Genomic DNA, 23,082 nt, shown 5'->3' on the forward strand with positions numbered 1-23,082 from the left:
CAGAATTAGTCTCCACTTGGAGAGGCAAGGATTAATCAAGGATAGTCAGTCAGGGGGAGATCATGTCTAACCAATTTGATTGAATTTTTCGAGGGGGTGACTAGGTGTGTGGATAAGGGTAGTGCAGTTGATATAGTCTACATGGACTTCAGTAAGGCTTTTGACAAAGTCCCACATGGGAGACTGGTCAAGAAGGTAAGAGCCCATGGGATCCAGGGCAATTTGGTACATTGGATCCAAAATTGGCTTAGTGGCAGGAGGCAGAGGGTGATGGTTGAAGGTTGTTTTTGTGACTTGAAGCCTGTGTCCAGTGGTGTACCGCAGGGATCGGTGCTGGGTCCCTTGATGTTTGTAGTGTAAATTAATGATTTAGATATGAATGTAGGAGGTATGATCAGTAAGTTCGCAAATGACACGAAAATTGGTAGAGTGGTAAATAGCGAGGAGGAAAGCCTCAGGCTACAGGACAATATAGATGGGTTGGTCAGATGGGCAGAACAGTGGCAAATGGAATTTAACCCTGAAAAGTGTGAGGTGATGCATTTTGGGAGGACTAACAAGGCAAGGGAATACACAATGAATGGTAGGACCCTAGGAAGGACAAAGGATCAGAGGGACCTTGGTGTGCATGTACATATATCCCTGAAGGCAGCAGGACAGGTAGATAAGGTGGTTAAGAAGGCATATGGGATACTTGCCTTCATTAGCCGAGACATAGACTATAAGAGCAGGGAGGTTATGATGGAGCTGTACAAAATGCTAATTAGGCCACAGCTGGAATACTGTGTGCAGTTCTGGTCGCCACACTATAGGAAGGATCTGATTGCATTGGAGAGGATGCAGAGGAGATTCACCAGGATGTTACCTGGGCTGGAGCGTTTCAGCTATGAAGAGAGACTGGACAGGCTGGGGTTGTTTACCTTAGAGCAGAGAAGGCTGAGGGGGGACCTGATTGAGGTGTACAAAATTATGAGGGGCATAGATAGGGTAGATAGAAAGGAACTTTTCCCCTCAGTAGAGGGGTCAATAACCAGGGGGCATAGTTTCAAGGTAAGGGGTAGGAGGTTTAGAGGGGATTTGAGGGAAAACTTTTTCACCCAGAGGGCGGTTGGAATCTGGAACTCACTTCCTGAAAGGGTGGTAGAGGCAGGAACCCTCACAACATTCAAGAATCATTTAGATGAGCACTTGAAACGCCATAGCATACAAGGCTACGGACCAAGTGCTGGAAAATGGGATTAGAATAAATAGGGCTTGATGGCCAGCACAGACACGATGGGCCGAAGGGCCTCTTTCTATGCTGTATAACTCTATGACACTATGACATTCCCTCCAACATAAGGTCAGAAATGGGGATGTTCACTGATGACTGTACAGTGTTCAGCGCCATTCACAACTCCTCAGATAATGAAGCAGTCCATGCCCGCATGCAACAACACCTGGACGACGTTCAGGCTTGGGCTGATAAGTGGCAGGTAACATTCGCATCACAGAAGTGCCAGGCAATGACTATCTCCAACAAGCGAGAGTCTAACCACTGCCCCTTGACATTCAACGGCATTACCATCGCCGAATCCCCCACCATCAACATCCTGGGGGTCACCATTGACCAGAAACTTAACTGGACCAGCCACATAAATACTGTGGCAACAAGAGCAGGTCAGAGGCTAGGTATTCTGCAGCGAGTGTCTCACCTCCTGACTCCCCAAAGCCTTTCCACCATCTACAAGGCACAAGTAAGGAGTGTGATGGAATACTCTCCACTTGCCTGGTTCAGTACTGCTCCAACAACACTCAAGAAGCTCGACACCATCCAGGACAAAGCAGCCCATTTGATTGGCAGCCCATCCACCACCTTAAACATTCACTCCATCCACCACCGCCGTACCGTGGCTGCATTGCGTAACTTCTACAAGATGCTCTGTGACATAATAAAACTCACTACGCACTTGGTTCGAGTATAAAGCAAGGCTTTAATCAACTTGTTTCAAAACATGGAGGTCAAGTTATCTTTCACTAGTTCCTGTTTACAAAATGACCTGGGCAAGCTGGGCCCACGCCTGAGTATTTATACTCCTTGGACAGCGCCACCAGCTGGCCGTCCAGTGTTATTTCATGAGTCTTTCTTCATGGATCATAAGATTCATAACACACTGCAGCAACTCGCCAAGGCTTCTTCGGCTACACCTCACAAACCTGCAACCTCTTCCACCTAGAAGGACAAGGGTAGCAGGTGCATGGGAACACCACCACCTCCAAGTTCTCCTCCAAGTCACACACCATCCTGACTTGGAAATATATCGCCGATCCTTCATCCTCGCTGGGTCAAAATCCTTGAACTCCCTACCAAACAGCATTGTGGGAGTACCTTCACCACACGGACTGCAGCGGTTCAAGAAGGCGGCTCACCACCACCTTCTCAAGGGCAATTAAGGATGGGCAATAAATGCTGGTCTTGCCAGCGATGCCCACATCCCATAAACAAATTTTTTAAAAGTCGTTCGGTGCAGAGGCTGAGGGAGGAAAGCAGTGAAGATAGCTCAGTAATAAGATTTTTATGGTACTTGGGTGAGCGGTAGAGAAGAATAATTTTAAATGAGAGGTGTGAGGGGTGGAATACGGTGAGATGCTCAAAGGAGAAGAAAGTGCCAGAGGTGTAGGGGACAGACCAAGGTGTGATTTGGTGATGAGAGCCACACGGCCACCATGGCAGTCTGAGCGTGGAAAGTGGTGGAAGATATAGCCAGGCAGGTAGGCTTCATTTAAGGGTAAGGTGTCATCACCCCTCAACCAAGTTTCCGTCAGGGCCATGTTGATGCAATCATCCACGATAAGCTCATGGATGCCAAGGCCCTTGTTCGCAAGTGAACGGACATTCTGCAGAGAGATGCAGAGAGGGTCGGTGATGGCTGCCCTACTGCCATGGATGGGGAGCAGATTGGCAAGATTTGCCCCCAGTTGGCGCGCTGGGGGGGGGAAGGTGAGTGAGAGAGGATGGGACAGTTGGGGTTGCTGCTCGTAAGGAGGCAGCGACGAGTGCCTCGATGGGCCCTTCGTAGGATGCCAAGAGTGGCACAGAGGGAAGCTGTATGCTTATCTAAGAGGGAGTCAAGCCTGGGACGCTGGTAGGAGAATAGGAAGGTCGAAGAGTAATGAAGGATTGGGGTAGGGATTTGGGAGGGCAGAGTATCCGAGAGAGGAGAGATGAAAGGAGGCATGACAACAGGAGAGAGCAGTCAGGGAGGGATAGAGAGAAAAGGAAAAGGGCGGGAAAAAGTGGAAAAGTATTGAATGGCTTGGATCCGGAGCAGCAGCCAAAGTGCGCACGCGAATGGACACAGGGGAAAAGCTCAGGTTACACAGGCCTGGTTAAATGTAATAGTTAGTGGATACCTATTTTCTGGTAGCAGGGAATAGGTTGGAGACAATAGTAGGGAGACCAGGGTCAAAGTCAGAGGTCCCATGGACGGACAAAGCCAACGTAAGCAAGATGGAGCCAGCACAGAGTATCGATGAACCGCTGTCCAAAGCAGGCGAGTGAAGTCCAGAAGCTATTTGAAGGGTAGAGAGTTCGAGGTTGGAGGTAGTTGCTGTAGGAATGAGAGTCGGTAGCGGTGCAGAAAGATGATGGCTAAATTGATGCAAGTTGGAGGTCACCGTAGCTCAATGCGGCGGAAAATAGGTAAAATCACAAGGCAGCGACCAGCAAAGCTGAAAACCGGTAGAATGAGTCACCAGACAGCAAGTGAAACAGCAGCTTCTTGCTAGAAGCCAACAGAGCTGAAAAACCAGTAGACCCAGTTCAGCAGAGACACAGCCGCAGTTTAAAGGTTAAAACATCTTTTAGCAGCAGAGTTAGAGACACAGCAGATAAGTCTTACAGTGTAATCCAGTGTAGTCCAGTGCAGAAGCGTAGTGGTGTCATCCAGTGTAGTTCAAAGCAGAAATGAAGTCTAGATGTCCAGAGAAGTCCAGAAGATCGGAAACCAATTTGAGAAAAGAATTCAGCAGCATAAGACTTAAAGCGACTGAAAAGCAGAGCAGAGTCACAGCCACCGAGCCAAACAGTGTAGTCAGTAGAGCAGCATAGTCCTGTTGGTAGAGGAATCCAGGTGATGGAAGTCAAGTTGCAGCAGAGTTCCGGCAGTTGAAGGAGCTCAGTGAGTACAAAGACACGCCGGGTCGGGGGATGGGCAGCGGACTCTGCAGGGGTAACTTTAAACTTGTAGTTTGAACTTGTAGTTTGGGCTGAAATGTCTTCACTATCAGAGCCAGGGTATCTTAAGCAACAGAAGAAAGGAGATTGGGGGAAGAAATGGCAATGGATAACCAAGGATACAGTTGAAGAGTAAAGCAGCTCAGTAAGGACTGCCAGCCCAGGAGCCATCTTGAATGCAAGCCAATGCCCTAATGGGTAGGGGTGTCCCAGTTGGACAAGCACTGTGAAACTTACTAGTGCTCTGTTCAGGTAGGTTGCTTACTTTTAGCTGCTCAAATTTCAGCAGTACTCTTGCGAGTACATGGGGGCACATAAGCTTCGACTCTGCGACGTAAGTTCGCTAGTCTTAGATAAGTAGAGTGCATCTCTCTAGGGAGAGAGTGTACACTTCCGATTGGGGAAACAGAAACTCTACCTATGATTTTACACCGCCAAGGTTCTTTCACAGGTCATATATCCAGAAACCATTCGTTGCATTGGCGTGAACTCCATCCTTGTAAGGATGTGTCTATGACCAAAGAGTGTTGGGGTGCCAGTATCATATTTTTCATGTATTACCACCATTCGGTGCTCTACTACAAGTCCTAGGCCTAGAAATTGGATAAGGCCCAAAAATGGGCATAGGGATCGCGATGCACTATCAAACTGCGGCAGTTCGGAGGACTGCAGGTAGCACGCAGCCTTCATGCTGCCTGCTAATTTACATGTTTGTAGCATTCAGCCCAGCACTAAACACGCTGCTGAGTGGCTGAACGCTCAGCAAGGGGCCCAGGATCGTGTGAGGCAAGCTCCAATTAAAGCTTGCCTGCATTACATAAAGGCAGTCTGCAACACTTAAAGGGAGGTGCCTTCTGCCTGCAACAGGTGATTGAACTGGCTGGGAGGACATTGGAGAAGAAACTTGTTATGATGGCACAACAGGGGAGAGAGTGTGCACCAACATTCTCGGATGCAGCACTGGAGGCGTTGGTCCAGGAGGTCAACTCCAGGAGAGAGGTCCACTTTTCACAGGGGGCCAGAAGGCCCTCCAGACAACAGACCAGGCTGCAGTGGGAGCAGTTGGCCACTGTGGTAAATTGCCAGCAGTTTAGCCCTGAGGACCTGGACTCAGTGCAGGAAGAAGTTTAATGACCTCACACGAGTGGTCAAAGTTAGTGAATTAATCTTCAAAAGCCATATCCCACCATCTGCACCATTAGCTTCACACAATGCTCAATGCACCACATGCCCATCACTCACCTACCAACAATCTCTACCAAACACAACTCACACCTCTTATTCATAAGAACATAAGAACATAAGAAATAGGAGCAGGAGTAGGCCAATCGGCCCCTCGAGCCTGCTCCGCCATTCAATAAGATCATGGCTGATCTGATCCTAACCGCCAATCCACTATCACAGAACCATCTCCTGAATCTTAACAGAATTAGACACACGAAATAGGAGCAGGATCAGGCTACACGGCCCCTGGGCCCGCTCCGCTACCCACAGGGCCATGACCGATCCGAACCTAGACTCATGTCCAAATTCCTGCCCGCTCCCCGTAACCCTTAATTCCCTTTACTTCTAGGAAACTGTCTATTTTTGTTTTAAATTTATGTAATGATGTAGCTTCTACAGCTTTTTGGGGCAGCATATTCCATGGACCTACCACCCTCTGAGTGAAGTAGTTCCTCCTCATCTCAGTTTTGAAAGAGCAGCCCCTTATTCTAAGACTATGCCCCCTAGTTCTAGTTTCACCCATCATCGGGAACATCTTCCCCGCATCCACCCGATCCAACGCCTTCACAATCTTATATGTTTCAATAAGATCGCCTCTCATTCTCCTGAACTCCAATGAGTAGAGTCCCAATCTACTCAACCTCTCCTCATATGTCCATCCCCTCATCCCCGGGATTAACCGAGTAAACCTTCTTTGTACTGACTCGAGAGCAAGTATGTCCTTTCTTAAGTATGGACAACAAAACTGTACGCAGTACTCCAGGTGCGGCCTCACCAATACCTTGTACAACTGAAGCAATACCTCCCTATTTTTATATTCTATCCCCCTAGCAATGAAAGCCAACATTCCATTGGCCTTCTTAATCACTTGCTGCACCTGCATACTAACCTTTTGAGTTTCGTGCACCAGGACCCCCAGATCCCTTTGTACTTCAGTACTTTCAAGTTTCTTGCCATTAAGATAATAACTTGCTCTATGATTTTTCCTGCCAAAGTGCATAACCTCACACTTTCCAGGATTGTATTCCATCTGCCAAATCACTGCCCACTTACTTAGCCTGTCTATGTCCCCTTGCAGGTTTTTTATGTCCTCCTCACTCACTACTTTCCCTCCCATCTTAGTATCATCTGCAAACTTTGATATGTTACACTCGGTCCCCTCCTCCAAATCGTTAATATAGATTGTAAAGAGTTGGGGACCCAGCACTGACCCCTGCGGAACACCACTAGTTACTGATTGCCAGTCTGAGAATGAACCATTTATCCCAACTCTCTGCCTTCTGTTAGATAGCCAATCCTCTATCCATGCCAGAATATTACCCCCAATCCTGTGATTTTTTATCTTAAGCAATAATCTTTTGTGTGGCACCTTGTCAAATGCCTTTTGGAAGTCTAAATACACTACGTCCACTGGTTCCCCTTTATCCACCCTATATGTTATCACAGAAATCACAGAAACCCCACAGTGCAGATAGAGGCCATTTCGGCCCATCGAGTCTGCACCGACACATATCCCACCCGATCCCCGTAACCCCTACACCAACACATATCCCACCCTATCCCCGTAACCCCACGTATTTAACCCCCTAACACTAAGGGTCAATTTATCATAGCCAATCAACCTAACCCGCACATCTTTGGACTGTGGGAGGAAACCGGAGCACCCGGAGGAAACCCATGCAAACACGGGGAGAATGTGCAAACTCCACACAGACAGTCACCCGAGGCCGGATTCGAACCCGGGTCCCTGGCGCTGTGAGGCAACAGTGCTAACCACTATGCCACCGTGCCTCCAGCAAATTTGTCAAACATGACTTCCCCTTCATAAAACCATGCTGACTTTGTCCTATTAAATTATGATTATCCAGATGTCCTGTTATTGTCTCCTTAATAATGGACTCCAAAATTTTACCTACCACAGATGTTAGGCTAACCGGTCTATAGATTCCAGCCTTCTGTCTACTGCCCTTTTTAAATAAGCGTGTTACATTAGCAGTTTTCCAGTCTGCCGGGACCTTTGCCGAGTCCAGGGAGTTTTGGAAAATTATTACCAATGCATCCACAATCCCTACCGCCACGTCCCTCAAGACCCTAGGATGTAAGCCATCAGGTCCAGGTGATTTATCCGCCTTGAGTCCCATTATTTTACCGAGTACCATTTCCTTAGTGATTTTGACTGTGTTTAACTCCTCCCCCCCTTTAGCCCCCTGTTTGTCCAGTGTTCGGATATTCTTAGTGTCTTCTACTGTAAAGACTGATATAAAATATTCATTCAGTGTTTTTGCCATCTCCATATTTCCCACCATTAATTTCCCGGTCTCATCCTCTAAGGGACCAACATTTACTTTAGCCACCCTTTTTCTTTTTATATAACTATAAAAACTCTTACTATCTGTTTTTACATTTTTTGCTAATTTACTTTCATAATCTATCTTCCCTTTCTTAATCAATCTTTTTGTTATTTTTTGCTGTCTTTTAAAGTTTCCCCAATCCTCTATCCTCCCACTAGATTTGGCTACCTTATATGCCCTTGTTTTTAGTCGAATACTATCCTTAATTTCTTTACTTAGCCACGGATGGCTGTCTTTTCTTTTACACCCTTTTCTTCTCAGTGGAATATATATTTTTTGGAAGTTGTAAAATAACTCCTTAAATGTACACCACTGATCATGTATCGTCTTACCCTTTAATCTATTTTCCCAATCCACTCTACTCAATTCCGCTCTCATACCTTCATAGTCTCCTTTATTCAATCTTAGCACGCTTGTTTGAGATCCAACCTTCTCACCCTCTAATTGAATATGGAATTCAACCATGTTATGGTCACTCATTCCAAGGGGATCCTTTACTAGGACATTTTTAATTAATCCTGTCTCGTTACACAGGACGAGATCTAAGGTTGCTTGCCCCCTGGTCGGTTCAGTTACATACTGCTCAAGAAACCCATCCCTAATACACTCAATGAACTCATCCTCAAGGCAGCCCTGCCCAATTTGAATTGTCCAATTAATATGATAGTTAAAATCCCCCATAATTATAGATGTTCCCTTATTACAAGCCTCAACTATTTCCTGATTGATAATCCGTCCAACAGTGTTGCCACTGTTCGGAGGCCTATAGACTACGCCCACTAGTGTTTTTTTCCCCTGATTATTCCTTACCTCCACCCAAACTGTTTCATTATCCTGATCTTTTGACCCAATATCATTTCTCTGTATTACAGTGATTCCTTCCTTTATTAACATAGCCACCCCACCTCCCCTTCCTTCCTGCCTGTCCTTCCTGATCGTTAAATAACCTGGTATGTTTAATTCCCAGGCATTGTCACCCTGCAGCCATGTTTCTGTAATGGCCACAAGATCATACCCATATGTAGTTATTTGTGCCATTAACTCGTCTATTTTGTTACGAATGCTACGTGCATTCAGATAGAGAACTTTCAAAGATGTTTTGTGACACTTAGTTCCTGCTTTTGCCCTTTTTATTACTTTACCTTTTACTCCATACCTTCTGCCCCTTCCTGACACGCTCTGGTTTTTAATTTCCCCACTGCTACCTAAGTCTATGACCTTCTCTGTTGTCATTTTTATTATTTGCTCTCTAGGAACCTCCCCCCCACTAGTTAGTTTAAAGCCCACTCTACAGCCCTAGTTATACGATCTGCCAGGACTCTAGTCCCAGCACTGGCCAAGTGAAGCCCGTCCCAATGAAACAGCTCCCTCCTGCCCCAGTACTGGTGCCAGTGTCCCAGGAAGCAAAACCCATTTCTCCCACACCAGTCTTTGAGCCACGCATTTAACTCTCTCATTTTATTTGTCCTAGCCAAATTCGCTCGTGGCTCAGGTAATAATCCAGCCCTTGTGGTTCTGCATTTTAATTTGGCCCCTAGCTGCTCAAACTCCCTCAGCAGAACCTCCTTCCTTGTCCTATCTATGTCGTTGGTACCAACATGGACCACGACAACTGGATCCTCCCCCTCCCACTCCAAGTTTCTCTCCAGTCCAGAGGAGATGTCCTTAACCCTAGCACCGGGCAGGCAACACAGCCTTCGGGACTCTCGCTCTTGGCTGCAAAGAACTCTATCTATCCCCCTAACGATACTATCCCCTACCACTACAACATTTCTTTTAACTCCCCCCACTTGAATGGCCCACCGCTCCACGGTGCTGTGGCCAGGTTACTCATCCTCCCCGCAGTCCCTGTTCCCATCCTCACAGGGAGTAAAAGCCTCGAACCTGTTGGACAAGTGCAAGGGCTGCGGCTCCTCCAACACTACCTCCTGGATCCCCGTACCTGCCTCACTTCTAGTCAGACCACCCTGACCCTGGCCACGGACTACATCTGAATTCATTAATCTAATTGGTGTGAATACCTCGTGATACACAGAGTCCAGGTAACTCTCCCCCTCCCTGATGTGTCTCAGTGTTTGAAGCTCGGACTCCAGCTCTTCAACACGGAGCCGGAATTCCTCGAGCAGCCAACACTTACTGCAAATGTGATCACCGTGAGCATCAATGGTGTCCACCAGCTCCCACATATTGCAGCAGCAACACATCACCTGATCTCCCATTCTATGTAATTAATTAAATTTATTAATATTATTCTTAAATACCCTCTGCCCCAATTCTAGATGGTGAATATCACACCTTAGAAACTATAAACCAAAGAGATTTAAGCTTAAAAACGGAGAAATACTTACCAACCAATCACTTCCCCACTTTCTGGTGACGTCACACGTGGATTACTTTTCACCTCTCTCCTTCCCTCCGAGTTCCCAGACTGGAGACTGGAGAGCCTTACCTGGTCTCTGGAGCCTTTATACAGCCGCTCAGCCCGCGATTCCCGCCGATTCTCACGCTGAGGCCTTACCTGGTCTCTGGAGCCTTTATACAGCCGCTCAGCCCGCGATTCCCGCCGATTCTCGCACTGAGGCCTTACCTGGGCTCTGGAGCCTTTATACAGCCGCTCAGCCCGCGATTCCCGCCGATTCTCACGCTGAGGCCTTACCTGGTCTCTGGAGCCTTTATACAGCCGTTCAGCCCGCGATTCCCGCTGATTCTCGCACTGAGGCCTTACCTGGGCTCTGGAGCCTTTATACAGCCGCTCAGCCGCGATTCCCGCCGATTCTCGCACTGAGGCCTTACCTGGTCTCTGGAGCCTTTATACAGCCGCTCAGCCCACGATTCCCGCCGATTCTCGCACTGAGGCCTTACCTGGTCTCTGGAGCCTTTATACAGCCGCTCAGCCGCGATTCCCACCGATTCTCGCACTGAGGCCTTACCTGGGTCTCTGGGAGCCTTTATACAGCTGCTCAGCCCGCGATTCCCGCCGATTCTCGCACTGAGGCCTTACCTGGGTCTCTGGGAGCCTTTATACAGCCGCTCAGCCCGCGATTCCCGCCGATTCTCGCACTGAGGCCTTACCTGGGTCTCTGGGAGCCTTTATACAGCCGCTCAGCCCGCGATTCCCGCTGATTCATAGCTTCACCTCACCCACACACTTACCACTGTTGCAAGCCTCGCACCCACATCTCACAGCTTGAACACACTGTCAGCTATTCAACCATGACAGGCACATCGCCCAAACACATTACACCACACTCACTGATACACTTCCTTTACTCTATCAGGAAAAGGTGCTGCATAACCGGCGCCAGTAGACCTTAACCAGCAGGGGACAGGCTCACCTGCATGACCTCACCCCTCAGAATCACAGAATCACAGAATCCCCACAGTGCAGATAGAGGCCATTTCGGCCCATCGAGCCTGCAACGACACATATCCCACCCTATCCCCGTAACCCCACGTATTTAATCCCCTAACACTAAGGGTCAATTTATCATAGCCAAATCAACCTAACCCGCACATCTTTGGACTGTGGGAGGAAACCGGAGCACCCGGAGGAAACCCACGCAGACACAGGGAGAATGTGCAAACTCCACACAGACAGTCGCCCGAGGCCAGATTTGAACCCGGGTCCCTGGCGCTGTGAGGCAACAGTGCTAACCACTATGCCACCGTGCCCCCCCTCCTTGGAGGAGTCGGTGCCATTCAACCATGACAGGCACGTCACCCAAACACACTTAATGACACATTACCCTTTCTTTTGCAGGCAAAGGTGCCGCATAACCAGTGCCAGCAGACATTAACTGGCGGTGGACAGGCTCACCTGCATGCATCTCTTGCTTTCCTCCCTCCCCTCACCACAACCCTACCTATGTGCCTTTCTCATTTCAGACACCCAAGAAATTCAGCCTGCCCAGTCAGTGGATCAATATGAAGAGGGAGAGAAGAGTGAAGGAGAAGAAGAAGAAACATCGTCACTCGATTTCACAGTCCCAGCCACAAGCTCTGATGCTGACACACCGTGTACTTTAGAGGATAGGTTAGATGCAGGGTCTATAAAGTTTGATTGGAATGTTTGCTTTGTGGTGGCTTTTATTTCAGCATTGTGGCCAAGAGGGCGCTGTGATGGTCAGTAACAGAGGGAAGGTAAGGTGTGGGACTAATGTTGAATGGGGAATTTGCAGTTGCAAAACATCTCAACATTTAGATACGGTGCCTGCAAAGCCACGAGCGTGCAGTCAATGGCGCCCTGCACCAAGGGGAAGTCCGTTATCCTGGCAAAGCCACGTGCTCACTCCGCCTGCTTCTCTCTGGTCAGAGAGAAGACAATGAATTCCCTTTCCTAGCATTAAGAGCATCTGTCACCTCCCTTATGCAGCAGTAGACGGCGAACTGGGAGGTATTACAGATGTCGCCTGCTCCAGCCTGGAAGGATCCCGACTCAAAGAAAATCAGGACCATGTTCACCTTCACAGCCACTAGCAGTGCTGTCCTTGCCCTGGAGAGAGGCTGTAGGTCTGGTTGCAAGAGGTGGCAGAGTTCTGTGGGTACCTCCTTCGTAAATCGCAGACGTCTCAGACGTTACCTCAGGTTGAGGTAAGAGAATTGTTCTCGGCAACCCTAGGTGGGCAAGGCCTCGTGCTGATAGCCCTGCTCTCCCTCCTGCTCCTCTCTCTGTGAGCAGCTTGACCTCTTCGTCGCTGCCTCTGCTCCATCTCCCAGTCATGCTGCAGGCCAAGGGGGATGACAACTAGAGCACCCATGACTGGGAGCAAGTGGTCTGACCAGAACCCTTGAATTCAGAAGCACGACCTTCCCCACTTGCAGCACCACTCCCTCTCACCTCACTAACTTTAAATAACTAGAGACAGCTGTAAACAGTTCCACAAACTTACATAGAGCCAGTAGAAATCAAAAAGCAAGTTACCTGAAAGTTCTTGATGATTCCTTTAAAATAGCGCTGGTGGGGGGGGTCCTTTCGGCTGCTGAACGCATGAACGCTGATTGACATCACGATCTGCCTACTTACCATACTTCCAGCACACGCTCCTAACGGCTACCCTAACACCCTCACCAAGATGGCGTCTGGCGCCGCCTGAAGTGTGCACACGCTGCTCGGACACCATTTTGGGGCCGATTCAGCACCCACAGCCCTCAAACATCAGGCGCACACATTTTTCACACCTGATCTTCACCCACCCTTTCCCACAACAGAATTAGCTTCACACCACACAGTCATCACCTAAAAACATCTGCACACACGTTTGAAAATCTCAACAGCATTTTAAAATGCAGCATTCTTAGTGAGGAACAGTAATGTTTACGGGTTACTTCCCAACAATATGACAAAGTTGCACTTTATTGAAGGAATTGTTTAAAAAGGTAGCCATCTGTCACATACATCCATTAATTTAAGAATATAAGGTGACGGACATGGAATTCCTGATGCATGCCCAGAGTGCACGTTGGGAAATTGCTGATTCCTAGTCTGTGATTTTTCGATCATTAATTTTAATAGACGGAATATCTCGGGTCTGGAGTGTGCAATTTCATGATTTGAGCTCTGGGCATGTGCAGGGAGTGCAGAAATGGAAAATCTACCTATAATTTTCCAGCCACGAATTTTCCTGAATCCAGCTCTGCAGGTTTGAGATGAGACTTACGCCAGCCACCATGACCCCGCTATGATCCCAGTCCAGTTTCCTGGACTGTACACTTACGCTCATTTGATTTCTTTTGTAATTTTCAGCATCATGACATGAAAACAAACTTAGATTAGAATGTAAGGCATAAATACCTTGTACTCCTCCATTATTTTTCTAGTTTCATCCAAGAAGTTTGTGAAGTCAGGCATCTTGAGGAATCCAAATGCAATATCATACAGCTTTAACTGTAAAGACATACAAGCAATCACATGGTTGTATTTTAACTCATAATTGCAAGTTTTATCTTTCGTGTATGTCTGTAACATCACATCTTTGAAAGGAATCACTGCTAAAATAAGGTTTCAGAAGTGTCAAATAATCACTTATCGGTTAGTTACCAATCAGCTGCAAATAACGCAAAACAAAACAGACTCGTAAAAAATACCTAGTTTAAAAAAAATAGTTTTTAAATTGATTATTTAATGCCTGCAGAAGTATTTCTCCACATAGGTCTGCCCTAATGTTTGGAGGCTGGTGCATGAATTAAAATGTTTACCTAGATCTTTGGTGCTGGGAATTTCTCGGTATCATGGCCAAACTTTGTGTGTATATGAGAGATGTACAATATGTAGAGTGCTCTAAGACTAACTATTTCACATGAAAAATAATGGGCAAAAATTCCACTGTGTCAATCTGGTGCGCACTGGGAGTGCATATTGCAATACTGCATACTCCCAGCCTGCACTCTATGTCACTTGGCAATTAGAAAAGCTAAAAATAATGACTGTAAGGTGTGAGTGGTGGGAAAACACTTCAAAAATGGAAAAGACTTTACATTTTTCAGCATTGTATATAGTTTCAGCTATAAAATATCAGACACCTTGTCAGACATCAGTCTGTACCTCCAGCTAAACAGTGGGGTGTTAAGCCACTGACTTTGATCACAAACTCACTTTCGCGGGCATTTTTTTTTTTTTTTTACAGAGGCCAGTGTCGGGAGGAGCAGAGAGCGGCGGTACAGTGAGTACTTAAACTCACTTTCGCGGGCTTTTTTACAGAGGCCGGTGTCGGGAGGAGCAGAGAGCGGCGGTACATTGAGTATTTAAACTCACTTTTGCGGGCTTTTTTTTTTTTACAGAGGCCAGTGTTGGGAGGAGCAGAGAGCAGCGGTACAGTGAGTACTTAAACTCACTTTCGCGGGCTTTGTTACAGAGGCCAGTGTCGGGAGGAGCAGAGAGCAGCGTTAAAGTGAGTACTTAAACTCAGTTTCGCGAGCTTTTTTACAGAGGCTTACCAATCTCTCAGACCGGCGGCGGCGTTCCGGAGCCACGTCACGATTCAAAAAGTGATGCGGGCAAGAGGAAGCAGCTGATTGGGCGAGTACGGCCAGGTGAGTATTTATATTACTCTATAGTTTGACAGTTAAGATTAATAGTTTATAAAATTTAGAAGGTCTTAATTTTTGTGGTTATAGTTTCTAAGGTCTCTGTTGTGTATCGGGGAGTGCTAGTAACCAAAGGCACTTGAGTATATCATTTAATTGTAGTGTAATTAGTGGTATTGATTTGATTTAATTTAAATTAATTAAAGGGTAAGTCATGGCAGGACAGTTCGGCCCCGTGGTATGCTCCTCCTGCGCTATGTGGGAAATCAGGGACACTTCCTGTGTCCCTGACGACCATGTGTGCGGGAAGTGTATCCAGCTGCAGCTACTGACAGACCGCATTGCGGTGCTGGAGCTGCGAATGGATACATACTGGAGCATTCGCGATGCTGAGGACATTGTGGATAGCACGTTTAGGGAGTTGGTCACACCGCAGGTAAAGGCTGCACAGGCAGGAAGGGAATGGGTGACCACCAGGCAGAGTAGTAGGCGCAGGCAGGTAGTGCAGGGGTCCCCTGTGGCCACACCCCTCCCAAACAGATATACCACTTTGGATATTGTTGAGGGAGATGGCTTATCGGGGGAAGGCAGCAGCAGCCAACTTCCTGGCACCATGGGTGGTTCTGCTGCACAGGACAGGAGTAAAAAGAGTGGGAGAGCTATAGTGATAGGGGATTCTATTGTAAGGGGAATAGATAGGCGTTTCTGCGGCCGCAAACGAGACTCCAGGATGGTATGTTGCCTCCCTGGTGCAAGGGTCAAGGATGTCTCGGGGCGGCTGCAGGGCATTCTGGAGGGGGAGGGTGAACAACCAGTTGTCGTGGTGCATATGGGTACCAACGATATAGGTAAAAAAACGGGATGACGTCCTAAAAGCTGAATATAGGGAGTTAGGAGGTAAATTAAAAAATGGGACCTCAAAGGTAGTAATCTCAGGATTGCTACCAGTGCCACGTGCTAGTCAGAGTAGAAATAGAAGGATATTTCAGATGAATACGTGACTAGAGAAATGGTGCAAGGGGGAGGGATTCAAATTCCTGGGACATTGGAACCGGTTCTCAGGGAGGTGGGACCAGTAAAAACTGGATGGTTTGCACCTGGGCGGGACTGGGACCGATGTCCTAGGGGGAGTGTTTGCTAGTGCTGTTGGGCAGGGTTTAAACTAAAATGACAGGAGGTTGGGAACCTGTGCAGGGAGACAGAGGAAATGGAAGCAAGGATAGAAACAAAAGACAGGAAGGAGAAAAGCAAAAGTGGAAGGCACAGAATTCAAGGGTGTAAAAGAAACAGGGCTACAGTAAATAATAATTCTAAAAGGACTAAGAGTGTTAAAAAAACAAGCCTGAAGGCTTTGTGTCTTAATGCGAGGAGCATCCAAAATAAGGTGGATGAATTAGCTGCGCAAATAGATGTAAACGGATATGATGTAATTGGAATTACGGAGACATGGCTCCAGGGTGACCAAGGCTAGGAATTCAACATCCAGAGGTATTCAATATTCAGGAAGGACAGGCAAAAAGGAAAAGGAGCTGGGGTAGCATTGCTAGTTAAAGAGGGGATTAACACAATAGTAAGGAAGGATATTAGCTCTGATGATGTGGAATCTGTATGGGTAGAACTGAGAAATACCAAGGGGCAGAAAACGTTAGTGGGAGTTGTATACAGACCCCCAAACAGTAATGCTGAGGTTGGGGATGGCATTAAACGGGAAATTAGAGACACGTGCAATAAGGGCAGAGCAGTTATCATGATTGACTTTAATCTACATATAGATTGGGCTAACCAAATTAGTAACAATACTGTGGAGGAAGAATTCCTGGAGTGTATACAGGATGGTTTCCTGGACCAATATGTCGAGGAACCAACTAGACATCAGGCCATCTTCGACTGGGTATTTTGTAATGAGAAAGGATTAATTAGCAATCTTGTTGTGCGAGGCCCCTTGGGGAGGAGCGATCATAATATGATAGAATTCTTCATTAAAATGGAGAGTGAAGTAGTTGACTCGGAGACTAGGGTCCTGAATTTAAAGAAAGGAAACTACGATGGTATGAGGCGCGAGTTGGCTAGGATGGATTGGGGAATCTTACTTAAAGGGTTGACGGTGGATAGGCAATGACAAACATTTAAAGATCACATGGATGAACTACAGAATTTGTTCATCCCTGTTTGGCATAAAAATAAAAAAAAGGTGACTCAACTGTGGCTAACTAGGGAAATAAGGGATAGCATAAGATCCAAAAGAGGACATATAAATTGGCCAGAAAAGCAGCAAACCTGAGGATTGGGAGCAGATTAGGACTCAGCAAAGGAGGACAAAGTGATTAATTAAGAGGGGGGAAACAGAATATGAGAGTAAGCTTGCAGGGAACATAAAAACTGACTGTAAAAGCTTCTATAGATATGTGAAGAGAAAAAGATTGGTGAAGTCAAGCGTAGGTCCCTTGCAGTCAGAATCAGGGGAATTTATAATGGGGGACAAAGAAAGGGCAGACCAATTAAATACATACTTCGGTTCTGTCTTCACAAAGGAGGACACAAATAACCTTCCAGAGATGTCGGGGAACATAGGGTCTAATGAGAGGGAGGAATTGAATGAAATCAGTTTTTGTAGGGAAATGGTGTTAGGGAAATTGACGGCATTGAAGGCCGATAAATCCCCACGGCCTGATAATCTACATCCTAGGGTACTTAAGGAAGTGGCCCTAGAAATAGTGGATGCATTGCTGGTCATCTTCCAAAATTCTATGGACTCTGGAATAGTTCCCATGGATTGGAGGGTAGCTAATGTAACCCCACTATTTAAAAAAGGTGGTAGAGAGAAAACGGGGAATTATAGACCGGTAAGCCTGACATCGGTAGTGGGGAAAATGCTAGAGCCCATAATATAGATGTAATAGCAGAGCACTTGGAAAACAGTGACAGGATCGGACAAAGTCAACATGGATTTACAAAAGATCAATCATGCTTGACTAATCTACTGGAATTTTTTGAGGATGTAACTGGTAGAATAGATAAGGGAGAACCAGTGGATGTGGTGAATTTGGACTTTCAGAAGGTTTTCGATAAGGTCCCACATAAGAGATTGGCGTGCAAAGTTAAAGCACATGGGATAGGGGGTAAGGTACTGGTTGGCAGACAGGAAGCAAAGAGTTGGAATAAACGGGTCTTTTTCCGAGTGGCAGGCAGCGACTAGTGGGGTACCGCAGGGATCGGTGCTAGGACCCCAGCCATTCACAATATATATGAATGATCTAGACGAGGGAACTAGATGTAATATCTCCAAGTTTGCAGACGACACAAAGCTGGGCGGGCGTGTGTGCTGTGAGGAGAATGTGAGAAACTCCAGTATGATTTGGACAGGTTGGGTGATTGGGCAGATGCATGGCAGATGCAGTATAATGTGGATAAATGCGAGGTTATCCACTTTGGTGGCAAAAACAGGAAGACAGATTATTATCTGAATGGCAATAGATTGGGAAAAGGGGAAGTGCAACGAGACTTGGGTGTCATTGTGCACCAATCGCTGAAGGTAAGCATGCAGGTGTAGCAGGCAGTTAAGGAGGCAAATGTTGGCCTTCATAGCGAGAGGATTCGAGTACAGGAGCAAGGATGTCTTGCTGCAGTTGTACAGGGCCTTGGTGAGACCACATCTTGAGTATTGTGTGCAGTTTTGGTCGCCTTATCTGAGGAAGGATGTTCTTGCCATGGAGGGAGTGCAGCGAAGATTCACCAGACTGATACCTGGGATGGCAGGAATGACATATGAAGAGAGATTGGGTCGATTAGGCTTATATTCGCTAGAGTTTAGAAGAATGAGAGGGGATCTAATTGAAACTTATAAAATTCTAAAAGGACTAGACAGATTAGATGCAGGAACAATGTTCCCGATGGCAGGGGAGTCCAGAACCAGGGGTCACAGTCTAAGGATAAGGGGTAAGCCATTTAGGACTGAGATGAGGAGGAATTTCTTCACCCAGAGAGTGGTGAACCTGTGAAATTCTCTACCACAGAAGGCAGTTGAGGCCAATTCATTAAATATATTCAAGAAGGAGTTAGATATATTTCTTAAGGCTAAAGGGATCAAGGGATATGGGGAGAAGGCAGGGACAGGGACAGGGTACTAAACTTGGATGATCAGCCATGATCTCATTAAATGCCATAACAGGCTTGAGGGGCCGAATGGCCTACTCCTGCTCCTATCTTCTATGTTTCTATGTAAACTCCCCTTTCCAGCCACTGTCTCAGGTTCAACCAGATTGTTCATAAACTCAGGGTCCTGTTTGACCCCGAGCTGAGCTTTGAACCTCATATCCTTTCCATCATCAAGACCATCTCAATAATATCGGCCACCTCTTCCCCAACCTCAGCCCATCTTCCATTGAAAGCCTCATACAAGCTTTCATCACTTCCAGACTTGAATACTCCAAAGCTTTCCTGGCTTACCTCCAATCTTCTACCCTCCATAAATCTCTGCTGCTCGTATCCTATCCCGCACCGAGTCCTGCTCACCTATCTCCCATATACTTATTGACCTGCACTGCCTGCCAGTCCCCCAACACCTTATATGTAAAATGACTGACATTAATCACTCCATGGCCTCGCACCTCCCTGAAACCTCCTCTAGCTACGCTACTTCCGCCAAACTCTTCATTCCTCTGACTTCAGCCTCTTGTGCAACCAACCCTTCCAGCCTTTGCCCTGCCATTTTAACTTCTGCTGTGTAGGTCAGACTGTCTGGAATTCTCCAACTCCTCTACCTCTCCACCTCCCTATTCCCTTTAAGGCCCTCGTAAAACTTTCGGATAGCGGGGGGGGGGGGGGGTCGGTTCCGATCACGCGGGGGTCGGTTCCGATCGCGTGGGGGTCGGTTCCGATCACCGGGGGGGGGGGGGGGGTGGGTCCAATCACGGGGGTGGGGGAGGGGGCGGTTTCCGATCGCAGGGGGGGGGGGTCGGTTCCGATCGCGGGGGGGTCGGTTCTGATCGCGCGGGGGTCGGTTCCGATCGCGCGGAGGTTGGTTCCGATCGCGGGGGGGGGTCGATTCCGATCGCGGGGGAGGGACTCTAAAGACACTTACCTCGTGGATAGTTTCAGATTTTTTGAATTTTAACCTCTGACCCGACCCTAATCCATCCATTTTGGGGAGTTGACATTCAGCTGATTGACTGTTACATACCTCGTAAGCAGGATGTCTGCCATTAAAATATGGGTTGAATATACCCATGCTGTTGATGAGCGATTTTTTGCTGTTCCATTGCTCCATGGCTTTTTCTGCTGCTTCTTCCAGTAACGGTTTAACCTACAACATTGATAGATTATCAGGCACATTGTTGAAGTAAATATTACTTCCTGCAAACCACATTTTTAACCTACATCTTCTTCCATACCTACCGTGTTTGAAATAAGCCCAACTCTTGCTTTCCTCAGTTTTTTATCCGTGTTCATCAAGACTTTTTCATGGGCTTCACTGGCAGAGGATAAAAGTAATCCCATTGACCTGAAGTACAATTAAAATGTTGATAAGATTTATACATATCGAGTTGGTCTTGAAATTGAGAATAAAGGACGTGTCTGCAGTGGACGGAGTGGCAGAGATTCCGGAGGGCACTTAGGTCAGGATCAAGGGACCTCCGATGTTCGGGGCTAAGCTGATGATACAAAGCTGGGTGGGAATGTAAGTTGTGAGGAGGATGCAAGGAGGCTTCAAGGGGATATAGACAGGCTAAGTGGGCAAGAACATGGCAAATGGAATAAATGTGGAGAAATGTGAAGTTATCCACTTTGGTAGGAAAAATAGAAAAGCAAAGTATTTTTTAAATGGTGCGAGATTGGGAAATGTTGGTGTTCAGAGGGACCTGGGTGTCCTTGTACACGAATTACTGAAAGTTAACATGCAGGTACAGCAAGCAATTAGGAAAGCAAATGGTACGTTGGCCTTTATTACAAGAGGATTTGCGTATAAGAGTAAAGATGTCTTACTGCAATTATATAGGGCCCTGGTGAGACGACACCTTGGGTTTTGTGTACAGTTTTCTGGTCTCCTTACCTAAGGAATGATATACTTGTCATAGAGGGAGTGCAACGAAGGTTCACCAGACTGATTCCTGGGATGGGGGATTGTCCTATGAGGAGAGATTGAGTAGACTAGGCCTATATTCTCTAGAGTTTAGAAGAATGAGAGGTGATCTCATTGAAACATACAAAATTCTTACAGGGTTTGACAGGGTAGATGCAGGGAGGATGTTTCCCCTGGTTGGGGAATCTAGAACCAGAGGTCACAGTCTCAGAATAAGAGGTCGGCCACTTAGGACTGAGTTGAGGAGAAATTTCTTCACTCAGAGGGTGGTGAATCTTTGGAATTCTCTGCCCCAGAGGGCTGTGGAGGCTCAGTCATTGAGTATATTCAAGACAGAGATCGACAGATTTTTGAATATTAAGGGTATGGGGATAGTGCAGGAAAGTGGAGATTTTTTTTAAATTTGTTCGTGGGATGTGGGTGCTGCTGGCAAGGCCAGCATTTAATGCCCATCCCTAATTGCCCTTGAGAAGGTGGGGTTGAGCCGCCTTCTTGAACCGCTGCAGTCCGTGTGGTGAAGTACTCCCACAGTGCTGTTGGGGAGAGAGGTCCAGGATTTTGACCCAGCGACGATGAAGGATCAGCGATACACTTCCAAGTCAGGATCGTGTGGTAGAAGATCAGCCATGATCTTATTGAATGGCGGAGCAGGCTCAAAGAGCAAATGGCCTACTCCTGTTCCTATTTCTTATTATAAGGTAGAAATAAAGAAGCGAAATTATTTCCTAAAGGTGGACCAAGTGGTAAGTTTCCACTTTTGCGCTCCTAGTGCAAAGCAGCACATACGGAGCGCGCACACTGGAACACTGGAGCAGATGATCATGTGCCCATTACACAGCAGGCCAGATTTTCAGTCCATGAATTTACATGGAAAATTTACCCTTAAAGGATGAATCAAGCCACATGGGCTGAAAGACACTTTTGCACCTACATTCCAATGTTCTTTGGCAGAAACCGAGAGAAAGAGAAACAAAAGGAAAAAAGAATTGGTTCTTTGTGCATTTACCTCAATTTGCCGATATTCCTCTAGCTGAATGAAAATTTAGAATATGGTATCTCTTTCAATGGGTACTTACTCTTTGTTACGCTGAAGTTTTTGCCATTTTTCTACAGCACTTGTTTCCTCGCCACAAAACTGCAAATAATGTTCCGCTCTCTCTTCCAGTTGGCAAAGCAGCTTTTTAACCTAGATGATATGAAATTCAAATTCCGCATTTAGTTGAATTTTATAAATTTCTTAATGCACACTGTATTTTTTTAACAGAGCTATAAGTAAACAAAGCTGCATTCATCCAGGGGGAAAATCTCTCAACAGTACAGATTGAGGCAGACTGATTTATGTTTTCAAGCAATGGTTAGCAACATCCCACAGGCAAGATTTGGAATCAGTTCCTTCAAAGTTCTTCAGACAGATGTAATCCTTAAGTAAGAGAAATTCTTGTAGCTGCAATTTAACGTCCACTATCTACTAATAATTCGATTTTTGTCTTTCTGATCAATATTATCACAGAATTTAATCAGCTATCACTGGATTTACAGCCTGCAGGACTGTCACCCTGTGGGTTGGCTATGAAACAATGGCCCTGATTTTACCTCCCCCCACCTACCAAAAAACAGACGGAGGGCTTGGGTGGGCGGGGGACGGGGGGTGGCAGTTAAAATAAAGGCAGCGATTTACACCTGTGATCCCGTGGCCTTCCCGCCTGGTCCTGATATTAACCTGCTCTTTTTAGCAGGTGAGCAGGACAGCCGGTGGAAGGCAGCAGGGTCCTGCTTTAAATATGCAGATCAGGTCCCAATGATGTCGAGGGAGCAGTGAAGCCTTCCCCACCAGACAAATTGTGCAGGCTGCTGAATTGTGGGTAGCAGCGTCCCCTAAACATACGTTATGTTTCCTTGTGGGTTCGTAGAAGCAGCAGTGCTCCTCTTGGCCCCACAAGGAAGCCTAGGATCTCCCTTGCCCGGGGCATCTTCCCATCCCCTGATTCGTGGCTCGTGCAGATCATTCCCGCCCTCCCATTTAAATCTGGGCCAATGAAGCAATTGGCTTCCATTACTGTGGTATTTCCTCTTTCGTAGTTGTTAACTGTGTCATCATGGTGATTCACTTTCCAACAAGAGGTTATGCTGACTTGGACCTAGCATTGGTGTCTAGCATGCAGCCTTTTACTTCATAGGAAACCTAGCAC

The 23,082-nt window shown here is 46.7% G+C and overlaps 1 protein-coding gene across 1 annotated transcript in view; it reads right to left on the reverse strand.

The window, feature by feature from the left end:
• LOC147081748 (uncharacterized) overlaps positions 1 to 22,489 on the reverse strand; it is a 121,024-nt gene extending 98,535 nt beyond the window's left edge. The window contains exons 1-4 of the mRNA XM_085980725.1: positions 21,970 to 22,489; positions 20,209 to 20,314; positions 19,994 to 20,116; positions 13,583 to 13,675 (exon numbers count right to left, since the gene is read on the reverse strand). Of these exons, the coding sequence (XP_085836851.1) occupies positions 13,583 to 13,675; positions 19,994 to 20,116; positions 20,209 to 20,310 (318 nt within the window). The 5' untranslated portion in view covers positions 20,311 to 20,314; positions 21,970 to 22,489. The remainder of the gene's footprint in view (positions 1 to 13,582; positions 13,676 to 19,993; positions 20,117 to 20,208; positions 20,315 to 21,969) is intronic.
• Between the last annotated feature and the right edge of the window lie 593 nt (positions 22,490 to 23,082).

Source organism: Somniosus microcephalus, unplaced genomic scaffold (assembly GCF_052327205.1).
Source record: "Somniosus microcephalus isolate GS21.2 unplaced genomic scaffold, FLI_Smic_1.0 scaffold443, whole genome shotgun sequence".
NCBI classification, from domain to species: Eukaryota; Metazoa; Chordata; class Chondrichthyes; order Squaliformes; family Somniosidae; genus Somniosus; species Somniosus microcephalus.